The 13031-nt window shown below is 43.6% G+C and overlaps 1 protein-coding gene across 9 annotated transcripts in view; it reads left to right on the plus strand.

The window, feature by feature from the left end:
* Nucleotides 1-13031, plus strand: part of DROSHA (drosha ribonuclease III) — a 134118-nt gene that overhangs the window by 18692 nt on the left and 102395 nt on the right. For all 9 annotated transcript variants that reach the window (XM_037990725.2, XM_037990724.2, XM_073014816.1 and 6 more), the window contains 3 exons: nucleotides 2418-2559; nucleotides 4836-4990; nucleotides 8996-9076. In XM_037990725.2, coding sequence (XP_037846653.1) covers nucleotides 2418-2559; nucleotides 4836-4990; nucleotides 8996-9076 — 378 coding nt within the window. The remainder of the gene's footprint in view (nucleotides 1-2417; nucleotides 2560-4835; nucleotides 4991-8995; nucleotides 9077-13031) is intronic.

Below are 13031 nucleotides of genomic sequence, written 5' to 3' on the forward strand. Positions count from 1 at the left end.
TGGTGTGATATTTTATTTGATAAATTAGAGCAGGCTTTTAAGTCATAGTTCATGTGGTACAGGGAAGGGAAAGCTCACATACTGTGCACTTTCACGGTGCCAGAACGTTACTCCATGCTTCTCATGTTGTCTTAGTTAACCCTGAAAATACCCTTGGCAAGAGGGTCTTTCTGTCAGTTAGAAATGCTGCTGGGAGTAATAACACCTGACTAAGTGGGACTTAAACAAGCTGGGTTTGTTCTTCTCATGATAAGGTACCTGGAGGGAGGCCATGGCTGGTGTTCACTGAGTGGCTTAGTGATGGCAGGCCGTGCTGTCTTCCTGAGCATCTTCCACAGTTACAGGATGATGCAGGACCAGCAGGCCTCAGGTCCTTATACACCCGTGTCCCCACATGCAGGATGCAGAGGGCAGGTTGGGTGAGCATTCTTCCAGTGTCTTGCCCAAGCTCTCCTTTCATCCCTTGACTCCCCTTCCATCCCTTTACCAGAGCCATGTGACATGCCTACCCCAGGGATTTGTTTTTCCTTACTGCCATGACAGAGTTCCACAAACAGCATGGCTTGAAACCACACACATTTGTCCTCTCACAGCTCGGGAGGCCAGAAGTCCAGCTTGGGTCTCACTGGCTCCATCAGGATGTCAGCAGGTCTATGTTCCTTTATGGAGGCTCTGGAGAAAATCTGTTTTCTTGCTCATTCAGGTTGCTGGCAGAGTTCAGTTCCTTGTGTCTGGAGGACAGAGGACCTTGTATCCTTGCTGGCTGTAAGGTCAGGGCACTTCTTGGTTCCTCCAGGCCATGTGCATTCCTTGACTTGTGGATCCCTTCCTCTGTCTTCAAAGCCAGTAATGGTGGTTGAGTCCTTCTCATGCTTTAAATATCTCTTGCCTCTTTTTCTGTTACATCTCTGACCCCTGTTGGCAAAGGTTCCCTGCTTTTAAGAGCTCTTGTGCTAAGATTGGGTCCACCCAGCTGCAAGTCTGTTTTGCCATGTAAGTTAACATATATATTTAATTTCTGGGGATTAGGGCATGGACATCTTTGGGAGGGGTGGGTGGCTCAGTCTACCTTCCCAGAGATCAGCAGTTCTCTGCCCCAAATCTGATAGAATACTGCTTCTATTAGGAAGAAGGAAAGAATGGCTGCCATAGGTGTTATTATTCTTAAAACAATAAAGATGAAGACACTGAAGTTCAGGGAGTTTAAACAGGCAGAGCTGGTTGTTTTTTTATTACATATTTATACGAGTATATTAAAACTCCAGTGTAGGAGGAAGACTGATAAACTCTAAAGACTGACATTTGCCTTTGAGTTTTGTTGTCTGTGGTGCAGAGAACATGGTGAGGATGTCAAAGCTATACCGGCATCGCCACTCTCAACAATGAGATGGGGCCTGAATTATCCCTTCTTCTGGGTACCGGATTTTATGATTTGCCTTAATTTTACGTTTGGCAGGTCTGGTTTTTACATTTTAAGGCTACTAAGTCAGAGTGTGGACATGTAAAATGATTTTCAGCCTGGAAAATGAGTGAGGAAAAGTGGAAAATTTCCTCTAGGAATGCTTCATAGAGTCCCATGTTTGTTCTATGTGTTTGTGTGTGTGTGTGAAAGAGAATGTGTGCATGTTTATATCCTTGTGTTTAAGGCGTGAGTGTGTGTGTGTGTGTGTGTGTGTGTGTGAGAGAGAGACAAAGAGGATATATATGTTGTTCCTTGTTGGATTAGTATAGGAGAAGACAGATTATCAGTGATTTTTCAGTAGGAAGTGTACATTCGCTAGGAGGGTATTTGGTGTCAGTTGTTACGATTCTCTGAAGTCATGATTTTTAAAAAAATGTCATATTAAGAGGGCGTAGATGAACTGTTATAATGTTTCTTTTCTTTTTTTTTTTTTTTTTGAGATGAGGTCTCATTGTGTCACCCAGGCTAGAGTATAGTGGCATAGTCATGGCTCGCTGCTTCCTCCAACTCTTGGGCTCAAACAGTTCTCCTGCCTTAGCCTCCCAAGTAGCACAGGCACACACCACCTGGCTAATTTTTTTCTTTTCCATAGAGTTAGGGTCTTGCTATGTTGCTCAGGCTGGTCTTGAACTCCTTGCCTCAAGCAATCCTCCTGCCTCTGCCTCTCAAAGTGTGCTAGGATTACAGGCATGAGCAACCACACCTGGCCTGCTCTAATGTTTCTGAATGTTGGCAAGGCACATTTACCTGAGGACTGTGTCAGCGATAAGTGTGTGTTTGATTCAGAGTATGATTGCCAGTACTTGAGCGTTTTGTTTTTAAATGTTTGTTAAATTGAGGGTTGAAAAATAGCATCTTGCTGTTAAAAATGCTTTGATTACCTGTGAGATCTTACATATCTTTGATATGGTTGTTATTGATATAGTTTCTAATAGTGATCCTTTATTTTTAAAAGGGAGATTCTACAGTAGTTGGAACAAGTAGGCTTCGTGACTTATATGACAAATTTGAGGAGGAGTTGGGGAGCAGGCAAGAAAAGGCTAAAGCTGCTCGGCCTCCGTGGGAACCTCCGAAGACGAAGCTCGATGAAGATTTAGGTGAGTCAGAGTCATTAACTAGTCTGAGACCGTTGCTATTATAGCTTCATTCCTGAATTTTGGGGATATACCCTTGAGAGTCCCACATTGAGATTTCTTCTTTTTCATTTTATTTTTCTTAATTACAGTCAGTAAGATACATAGAAGTGGAACTTCCTCCTTTTTGATCGTATTTTTCCTAGTTACATTTGGCAGAATACAGCCGTGATCTCATTTGCAAGGCATGCCAACAAGGGTGCCCCTTGGAGAGTTGTCCAGTCAGAAGAGTTCAGCATCTTTCTAAAAGAAGGAGCCTGTGCCCCCTGCCTCTCATGAGGACAGACGTCCTTCCTTGGCCCTCTCCTTTGCCAGGTGTGCCTGGTTTGATGAGGGAAACAACGACTATAGCCCAGCTCTGTTTGAAGGTTTCTCTCCACTCGTGTAGACAGTTTGCATAGCTTTTTCATAAAGTGGTCTATTTTTTCATTTGTATGTTCTGAGGTTCCAAGTAGGTGGTGAGATCTTTGAGGATGGAAATTACTTTTTACCACTTTCTATCCTTAGACCCTAACAGAATGCCATGCACAGATAAGACATTCAGTGTGCATTTACCTGCATGTTCTCTCTGGCTCTCATCTGCCCACCTCCATGACATCCCACATGCTGAGAGGCAGTTATCCATACTGGGCAAAGGCAGCTGAGTCGGGAGCTGGATGGCCTGGGTTTGAATCCCTGCTCTACCACCTACTTGATATGTGACCTTGGTCCAGAAGTTCGTCTCCATCTCAGATTTTTCCCATTTGTAAAATAGGGATGACAGTAGTATCTATCTCATGCAGTACATGTAAATACAACTCCATGTTGGATTTTATTATGCTACTACTACGTTAATCTCTTACAGGATTAATTTATTTTAAAAACTAATTATTTTTCTTTTTGTAGTGATGGAATCTCACTATGTAGGATTAACTTCTAGGTCTTTTTAAAAAAAAATGGTGGTAAAATAGACATAATATGAAATTTACCATCGTAACCATTTTTAAGCATACGGTTCAGTAGGGTTCAACATGACATTGTTTGCAACCAGTAGCCAGAACTATTTTCCTTTCATAAAACTGAAACTCTGTACCTGTTAAGGAATAACTCCCCAGACCCCAATTCCCTGTTCCCTTATTACTACTATGCTGCTTTCTTTCTCTATGAATTTGACTCTCAGGTATCTCATATATGTGGAATCATGTATATTTGTCTTTTTGTGACTGGCTTGTTTCAGTTAGCGTAAGTCTGTGTCTGTTTTTATTCAGTCACTTTAAGGACTAACATCTTCTCTTGCTGTTATTGAGGGAAAAAAATGTCAAGTCTTTGGTCTTGCATTCCCAGCCTTCACTGTGGCATTCTCAGCACTCCCAGCCCTAACCTCCCGGTGTTTTTCTGTGTGGCCCGCACTCTGGCTAGTCCACTGTATTCTTAGCTCCATGCTTTTGCCTTTGGTGCTCCCTCTTCATTCCTTTCTTCTTCTCTCCTCCTTATCATGCTTCTCCCATCCCGTTGCAGTGCTTGGGTCACATGTGCTCCTTCTTTGAAATTATCACCAGCCTTTCTGGATCCCAGTGAAACAGCCCTTTTGTGGATCATTACATAGCTGAAGTGTTAAACTACATACTACTACTATGGTTTTTCATTTTATCTGACATTGCGCATTGAGTCTTACTTTTTCTCTAAAGATGTTTATTTTCTTTGCTTCCCCAACTAGATTGTGACTTAGCATTGTCTATTTTTTTTTTGTGGTATTGCTTAGTAGAGTATTTGGTGTAGAGTAGGCCCTTAAGTATTTTCTAGAAGAATAAAGAACTCTTCTTACCTCTAGAGGTTTAGGTCATTTGGAAGTCTCCACAAAAACCAATTTGTCAGCCGGATGCGGTGGTTCATGCCTATACTCCCAGCACTTTGGGAGGCTGAGACGGGCGTTTCACCTGAGGTCAGGAGTTCGAGACCAGCCTGGCCAACATGGCAAAATCTTGTCTCTACTGAAAATACAAAAGTTAGCTGGGTCTGGTGGTGGGCGCCTGTAATCCTGCTAAGGCAGGAGAATCACTTGAACTTGGGAGGCGGAGGTTGCAGTGAGCTGAGATCATGCACTGCACTCCAGTCTGGGTGACAGAGTGAGACACCCTGCACTCCCGCCTGGGTGACAGAGCAAGACTCTGTCTCCAAAAAAAAAAAAAAAAAAAAGGAAAAGAAAAGACCCAGTTTGTTAATTCCATCAGTTTCTGTGTTTTTCTCCCAACCCCTGTTAGAGAGTTCCAGTGAATCCGAGTGTGAGTCTGATGAGGACAGCACCTGTTCTAGCAGCTCAGACTCTGAAGTTTTTGACGTTATTGCAGAAATCAAACGCAAAAAGGCCCACCCTGACCGGCTTCATGATGAACTTTGGTACAACGATCCAGGCCAGGTGCGTGTTTTTATGCCCTTGCTGTGAAGGTTGCAAACCCAGACATAACGGTTATTGCTCTGGGCTCAGAAGATGCATGTTGCCTTGTATTGAAACTGAATTTTACTCTCAGGCTTGTGTCCTTCAGAGCTGTTTTTTTTCAGCTTCGGGTTCAGTTCCAAAGCATAAGCACCAGAGCAGCTGTCCCTTGAATCATTTTTGATTATGTTTGTAAATTCCGTGTTGGGGAGAGGAGTAATGGCCCTGCCTCATTAAACTTGGAGTAGATGGAAGAAGACACATGGTAGGATGAGAGAGAACTGGGAGGTCTTTTTAGAAGTAGTTCACCTGGAAGGTATCTTGCTGCATAATAGTAAATAAGTCCTATAAAATTTCATTTTTTTTAGTTGGTAACAGTCACAAGTTCTCTTCCTTGTTAAGCATGTTTGAGCTAATGACATAATAGGTGGACATAATTATTTTTATTTTTAATTACTGTCTTAATATGAAGTAATACATAATGAAATTAGCATTGTTAAAAAAGATTTGTGTCACACAGATATATAATATGTACAAAAATTGTATCTTTAATGCATGTAAAGTTAGGAAGCATAATAAAGCATATCTATAAAAAGATAATTTAAAATTTATATTTCATGAGTAAATTTATAACGTTCTATATTAATTAAAATGCTTTTCTCCTGGTTCTTGTTAGACGACAGCTATCCATCTTTTTTTATAGAATATCTGGGAGAAATGTATTTTGTGTGTTCCTTTTACTCTCTTGGAATTGAGCAGAAATGTTTGCAAAACTGCCAATGCATTTTAAAACTTGGTTTTCTTTTTAAACAGCTTTGTTGAGTTATAATTTACATATGATACAATTATACTTCAAATTTATAATCCAGCATTTTTTATTATATTCATGGGGCTGCACAACTATCACTACAATTGAATTTTAGGACATTTTTGTCCCCCCTAAAATAAACTTCCTCCATATATGGGTTTTTTTTTTTTTTTTTTGAGACCTGGTCTCACACTGTTGCTCTGGCTGGAGTGCACTGGTGCAATAACGGCTCACTGGAGCCTTGACTTCCCAGGCCAAAGCGATTCACCTGCTTCAGCCTCCCAAGTATCTAGGACTATAGGGGCGCCCCACTATGCCTGGCTAGTTTTTTTTTTTTTTTTTTTGAGATAGAGTTTCATTCTTATTGCCTAGGCTGGAGTGCAATGGTGCGATCTTGGCTCACCCACCACAACCTCTGCCTCCTGGGTTCAAGTGATTCTCCTGCCTCAGCCTCCCGAGTAGCTGGGATTACAGGCATGCGCCACCACGCTTGGCCAATTTTGTACTTTTAGTAGAGATGGGGTTTCTCCATGTTGGTCAGGCTGGTCTCGAACTCCTGACCTCAGGTGATCCACCTGGCTCAGCCTTCCAAAGTGCTGGGATTACAGGTGTGAGCCACTGCGCCTGGTCTGCCTGGCTAGTTTTAAAAAATTATTTGTAGAGATGATGTCTCGCTATGTTGCCCAGGCTGGTCTCAAACTCCTAGGCTCAAGCAGTCTTCCTGCCTCAGCCTCCCAAAGTGTGGGGATTACAGGTGTGAGCTACTGCACCTGGCCCTCTAGTCTTTTTACTTGACTGTTGTTTTCCTGTTTCACAAGAAGCCTCTACACTGATTTCCGTGGATACCTGTTTCTATCAGAAATTCAACAGTGCTTTGTATACAGTCTCTGTAATGCTGTTTAGTGTTACTGGTTTTGTGTCCTCTGTATAGTTGAGCCTTGTGAAGGGCTGAATATGTAGGATCCCAGACCTTGATAAAAGGCAAGCATGTAGGATGTCTCCACTTCCCTGGAGATCAGTGAGCACTAAGTTAATTTTTTATATTTTTCATCATGGAAGTCATGACTGGCATTAAGAGTGTGTTATAACTTTTTTTTTTCTTTTTTTTTTTTTTTGAGACAGAGTCTCAAAAAAACTCCTGCTCTGTTGCCCAGGCTGGAGTTGGAGTGTAGTGGTGTGATCTCAGCTAACTGCAAGCTCTACCTCCCAGGTTCAAGTGATTCTCCTGCCTTAGTCTCCCCAGTGGCTGTGACTACAGGCTTGTACCACCACGCCCAGCTAATTTTTGTATTTTTAGTAGAGACGAGGTTTCACCATGTTGGCTAGGCTGGTCTTGAACTCCTGACCTCAAGTAATTTGCCTGCCTTGGCCTCCCCAAGTGCTGGGATTACAGGCATGAACTATTGCACCTGGCCTTAGGAGTGTGTTATAACTTTTTTTTTTTTTTTTTTGCGATAGAGTTTCATTCTTATTGCCTAGGCTGGAGCACAGTGGCACAATCAGTTCACTGCAACCTCTGCATATCTAGTTCAAGCAATTTTCCCTGCCTCAGCCTCATGAGTAGCTGGGATTACAGGCGCCCGCCACCACGCCCAGTTAATTTTTGTGCTTTTTTAGTAGAGATGGGGTTTTGCCATGTTGGCCAGGCTAGTCTTGAACTCTTGACCTCAGGTGATCCGTCTGCCTCAGCCTCCCAAAGTGCTGGGATTACAGGCGTGTGCCACTGCGCACAGCCGAGTTATGACTTTTGATGAAATCCTGTTACATCTCTTATTTGCCAGCTGTTACTTTAGATAATATCTTAACAGAATCTTTCTTTTCGGTAGTAATATTATTCCTCTACTGTGCCTGGATCTTTAGATTTTCCAAGAGGCTAAAGCAAAGTTACAACTTTTTACTTTGACACTTTTTTTTTCAAAAAGTCTTACTGACTTTTATATTTTAATTGGACATACTGAGTTATAAATCTCAATAACTTTAAAGAAATATGTGTGTGTATATATGTATATATATTTTTTCTTTTAAGGCTAGTCAAGTGAAGAAGCAGTGGGAGTGGAGAAGGAATGAAGAAGTCTAACTGGCTGTGATCAATTATTTGTAAAAACCATTACACTCTGACCAGCCTATATTTTTAAATTATTACAGAGAAAGAGAAATGGAACTCCACTTCTTCATTTTCCCTATCTGAGCTCTGGTCTTGTTTTTCATTCAGTATTACCATGTATACCAGAGGAACTCATGAACCTGGCTTGTGAGGCCCTTCAGATTTTGATGTTAGTTCTGCTTCTTTTGGTCTTCTCCCCCACATAAATGGTCCATTTTATTTAGATGAGTCTCGTGGCCCAGAGCATGACGTGGACTTCCTGCCTTCTCTCCTTTTCTGATGGGTGCTGGTGCCTCTAGTGCAGCAGCCCTCTTGTTTTCTTGTCCATCCCATCTGTTTGACACCCCAGCGTTACCTACTTTCGAGTGATTTTTTTTTCTTTTAAATTATGAAGCATATCATATATATGTTGTTCTCCTGTCTAGAACAGATATTCCTTGAGCACATGGACCCGCTGTTCTTTATCATCCCCTTGCTTAGCACTCATCTGTTCCAGAAGTTTTGAAGAATTGCTTGCCTATGGAGCCTTGTGGGCGGAGTTTGTGGCACTAAAACAAATTCAGGGAGAGAGATGTAATCTAACCTGACCAGTGTGGGAAGTTTTTCTGGCTTAGTAGCATTTTCTTCTCTCTGCTAGTGAGGTACCTTACAGTTTCTCTTTTCAAAACATCGAATCCGCAGGTCACCTTCAAAACACTCTATGTGTTCCTCCAGGATATAAAATTTGCTTTTGTGAAAGAGTCATTTTTCTTGAGATAAGAAATAGGGAAACAAAAATGTCCTGGGAATTGGTAGAAGAAGATGGGGGCAAACAGTGTGCTGACATTGATATTTTCTGCTTGGCTGCACAAATAACTCGGGAATGCAGGGTTGTCATACAGTTTCCCTTTATCAGACAATATAGAGAGTTTGCAGCTTTATTGGTTTTGGAACATCCGTTTAATCTTCTAACCGTGACAGCCTCTCAGAGCTTCAGTGCTCATGACATTAAAACCCACACATTTTTGGAGGCATCATTGTGCATGGTGTGGATTTTTCCCTCCAATAAAAACGAATTACATTGTGTTTCTGACAGATGAACGATGGACCACTCTGCAAATGCAGCGCAAAGGCAAGACGCACAGGAATTAGGCACAGCATTTATCCTGGAGAAGAGGTAACTGGTTTGGGTTATTGTGTTTGTAAATGCCGAGAAGCCAGAAGTAGACAGATGTTGTTGCTGTTCTTTCCCCCATAAATGAAATAATACCATCAAAATTCTCTTCATATTCCCTGATAGTCTCTGTTACTGATAATTGCTGAGGAAAGTACTTGGGTTTTGGGGGTGGAGTGGGGAATGTTCTCGAGGAAACATTAACAAAAGTTTTAGTAGTTTTATTATTTAAAATAGGCATGGTGTATTTGATATGTGTTTCCCATTTTAAGTATTTTTCAACTGTACATATTATAGTTTTATGTTTCATCATAAGTGGCTATGAATGGCCCTGGAGAGACGCTCTTACTAAAGTGCTCTGAGGCACATGTCTTCTGTTAGTCTGTCCCTTTCAATTATTGTCCCTCATTTGTTCCCTTTATCTTTTATTTTTATAAGCTATTTTTGTTAATCCCAGGCTTCTCACTTTATAATTCAGTGCATTATATTTAAACACAGTATACATAAAACCTTAATTTCTATTTAAAACTTGTTTGAGGGCTCAATAATAATGGGAATAAAGACTAGGAGATGGTGCCTGATAATTTGAAATACTTGCATCACTTCTGCTCATTTGCCTTTGAAAGTAGGCAAGTGTAGCGAGGAATTGTGGGACAGGGTGGCGTCTTGTGAGTGTTTGTGCACATGCCTCAGGTTGGGAGCTCTGAGATGTTGATGAGGGATCAACACCTGTGACAGGAAAAGAGCAGAGGTGGGAACTATTCCCCTGTGATGTGGGTCTGATCAGGCCTGGCTTATCACAATTTTTGTGTGTTGTGCTGGAATGGCTGTCATACCCCCATCTGTCTCAGTCCCCACAGCAAGGTGCCCCAGGAAGGGCACGACCCTGGGAGAGGGGGCTCTGCAGCTGAGGCTGACCCTGAAGGAGCCAATAGCTATAGGCTGTGTGCTGACTACACAGTGCACATTTGGACAGCAGGCTCTTCCTTGAAGGGAGACTAGATGGGCAGTGGTGCCAGCTAGGGACCCGTAGGCAGGAAAGGCAGGTGACAGTTTGGCCTCCTGGAAGAATGGTCTCATTCTGGGGACTCAGCATGGGCCATTGTATCTGACTAGTTGGATGTTTGGCAGTGGAAGTTAGCTTAATTATATAGCTTAGCCTTGATAAGCGGGGTTCATGCTGTTGGGCTCATGGGAAGCCTCCTCTCTGCTGCTGTGGTCATTTCATTCATGTGCCCCTCCTGTCGCTCTGGGGTGGCTGAGGTCAGGGTGTGGCTGGCACCAACTGCCCCAGTCATTTTGTCTGCTTGGTACCTTGGTACCTCTTCCATGGTGGTGCTGTCTGACAGACCTCCATGTGTGAGATAGAGCTTGTCATGCTCCCTTCCATTTGTCCACCTGCAAGTCTCTGCCCCAAGACCTTCTCATCCGTCCTCTTTTCTTCTAGGCCCCTGACCAGCTGGCATGGCCACCACTTGCTTCTGCCCATGAGTCCCTCTCTATTCTAACCTCAGGCCACTTCTCTTTCCACACAAAGTGGATGACCAGGTACACTGCCTGAAACTCCGCCCACTGGGAGAGATTTCCCCACAGCGCTGTCTTTCAGAACCATCCCGGAGTGAGGCTGTAGTGCCATCTGTTTTTGGCTCACTCACTCTTGCCAACTGACCCATTTGTAAACCAAACTTGGGCTTTTTCCTCTGCTTTCATCCATACACCCTAGGTCATCAGCTGAGGGAGGGGAGCTAGTGCAACAGTGATGGAGCTGTGGGGATCCAGGCCACCTGCCCAGGCAGCTTGTTTGTGCTCTTGGCTCCTGGGTATGCTTGACTCTGGCAGTACCACGCCTGCCTTTTGATGGATTGTTGCTGATGCCTTATTGCCCGGTGGGACTGACAGAATTTAGCCTATGATGGGTGATTCTGGCCACATGTGTATCTGGTATCTCTTGGCCAGGCCTTACATCTCTATCAGGGCCAAGTAGCACATCTGGAATATTCTTTCAAAGGCACATACGTCTTCACTATAGATAGCAGGTCTTGCTCCAGAACGTCAGGGACCAGCATTGTGATTCTCCCAATGTGGCCTGCCACAGATTCCTTTTGGCATCTTTTCCCACCAACACTGTAGGATCTGCTGAAACATACGGCCCCAGCAGCAGCGCTGCTTATACTCTAGCCTGGAACAGCTGAGGCCCTTTCTCACATGGGCTGTCCTCAGCAGGGGCAGCTGTTTGTGCCACTCTGTAAGTGGATTGGAGCAGTGTTTCTACCTGTGCATTCTCTTGCCTCCTGAGCCTGAAAAGGCGCAGTAGGTGTTGGGCTTTCTTCATTGTAGGAGGTGGAAGATAAAATAATTGTCTTTTACTTTGGAGGGGATATCTTGGCATTCCCCAGACCACTGGACTCCTAAAAATTGTGTGGCTGCGGCAGGCCCCTAAATCTTTGTAGGGCTGATCTCACATCCACTGCGGTGCATGCGTGCATGCCTGATCATCATCATGTCAGAGGTGTAATGGAGCAGTGTGAGGTTCTGCAGTATGCCTGGACGGTTGGGAACTCCTTGGTATTATGAGTGGGTGGGAGCATGAACACAACCCTGGGGCAAAACTATAAATGTCTGTGAACCATTCTGATCCTTATTTCTGATTGGGATAGAAAATAACCCATTCACCTAATCAGTTGCCACATACTTTATATCTGCTTCAGGTAAACTACAACACCTGACCTGGCAGCTACACTCAGAGCTCCTGCTTGGTTGAGTTTGTGGTAGTTTGCAGTTATCCTTCAGGACCTTCAGGGGCCAGACAGGTGAATTAATCAGAGATAGGACCGGTACCATCTCCCTTATATCCTTCAGATCCTTAAGAGTGGCGCTAATCTCCTGTATCCCTCCAGTGCAATATTGGTTTTGATGCTTGGGTTGATGGGGGTTGTGGTAATTTCATTTCTGCTTGACTTTCCCATTAGGATAGCTCTTATTCCACATGTCAAGGACCCAGTGTTGAGTAGCACATTGGGTCTGCCTAGAATGTCAATTCTAGTGGTACATTCAAGGACCAGGGTAAGGACCACTGGGTAGATCTGTGATTCAGTAGACCCACTCTAAGTCAGACCTTGACCAAGATCCGTTTATTACCTTGGCCTCATATTCTCTACTCTAACTGGGGAACCATAGTGATGTATCCGGTCTCCAAGTATCAATGATTCGGATACTGCATCTAACATGGCTTGAACTGTCTGCTATTCTTCTTTTCCCAGTGTACAGCTCCCCAGGTAAATGGCCATAAGCCCCTTTGGGGAATGACAGGGTTGTCAAGGCCGTTTTTGCTTGTTATTTTGTTACAGAGTCCTTCCTCCTGGGATCTGACCACCTCTTTAGTCAGTGGATTTCAGTCCAAAAAATGTGATCAGGTCTGGAACTGGGCAAGGAATAGTGTGACTGTTTATTGGAATGTCCTGCCTTCAGTCTCTTGGTTATCCATTCCTGGTTTCTTATGTTTGTACAAACTAAGTAGTACTCGTGTTGGTTACCCACTTGTTTTGTACCCAAGGACACCATGTTCTGTTAACTATTTCCGTGACCTTTGTGGGTCAGACCCCCTTGGCTGACACTGTGGCCTGGCTTCCAGTACTCAGCCCTGTCACCTGGCATCTCTTGTTTCAGGATTCTGTCATCCCTGTTACTGCTGGCGGCTCTGCTCTCTGACCACTTGTGTGGTCAGCCCTGGCCTGCAGAGGAGGTCGCCACTGATCTTCCTCATGATGTTTGTGCTCCTATCACCTGCACATTCGTTTTAGTGTGTCCTCTGGGGCTTCCCATGCAACACGATTGTTTGGCATATTTTCCAGCCATAGATACTGTATCCATTCTAACTTCCTTGAGTCCTTGAATTCCTTCCTCCACTGTCTACCACGGCAATTCTGGTATTTCAGCTTTGCTCAGTGTGGGTTGTTGC

This window comes from Chlorocebus sabaeus, chromosome 4 (assembly GCF_047675955.1).
Source record: "Chlorocebus sabaeus isolate Y175 chromosome 4, mChlSab1.0.hap1, whole genome shotgun sequence".
Taxonomy (NCBI): Eukaryota; Metazoa; Chordata; class Mammalia; order Primates; family Cercopithecidae; genus Chlorocebus; species Chlorocebus sabaeus.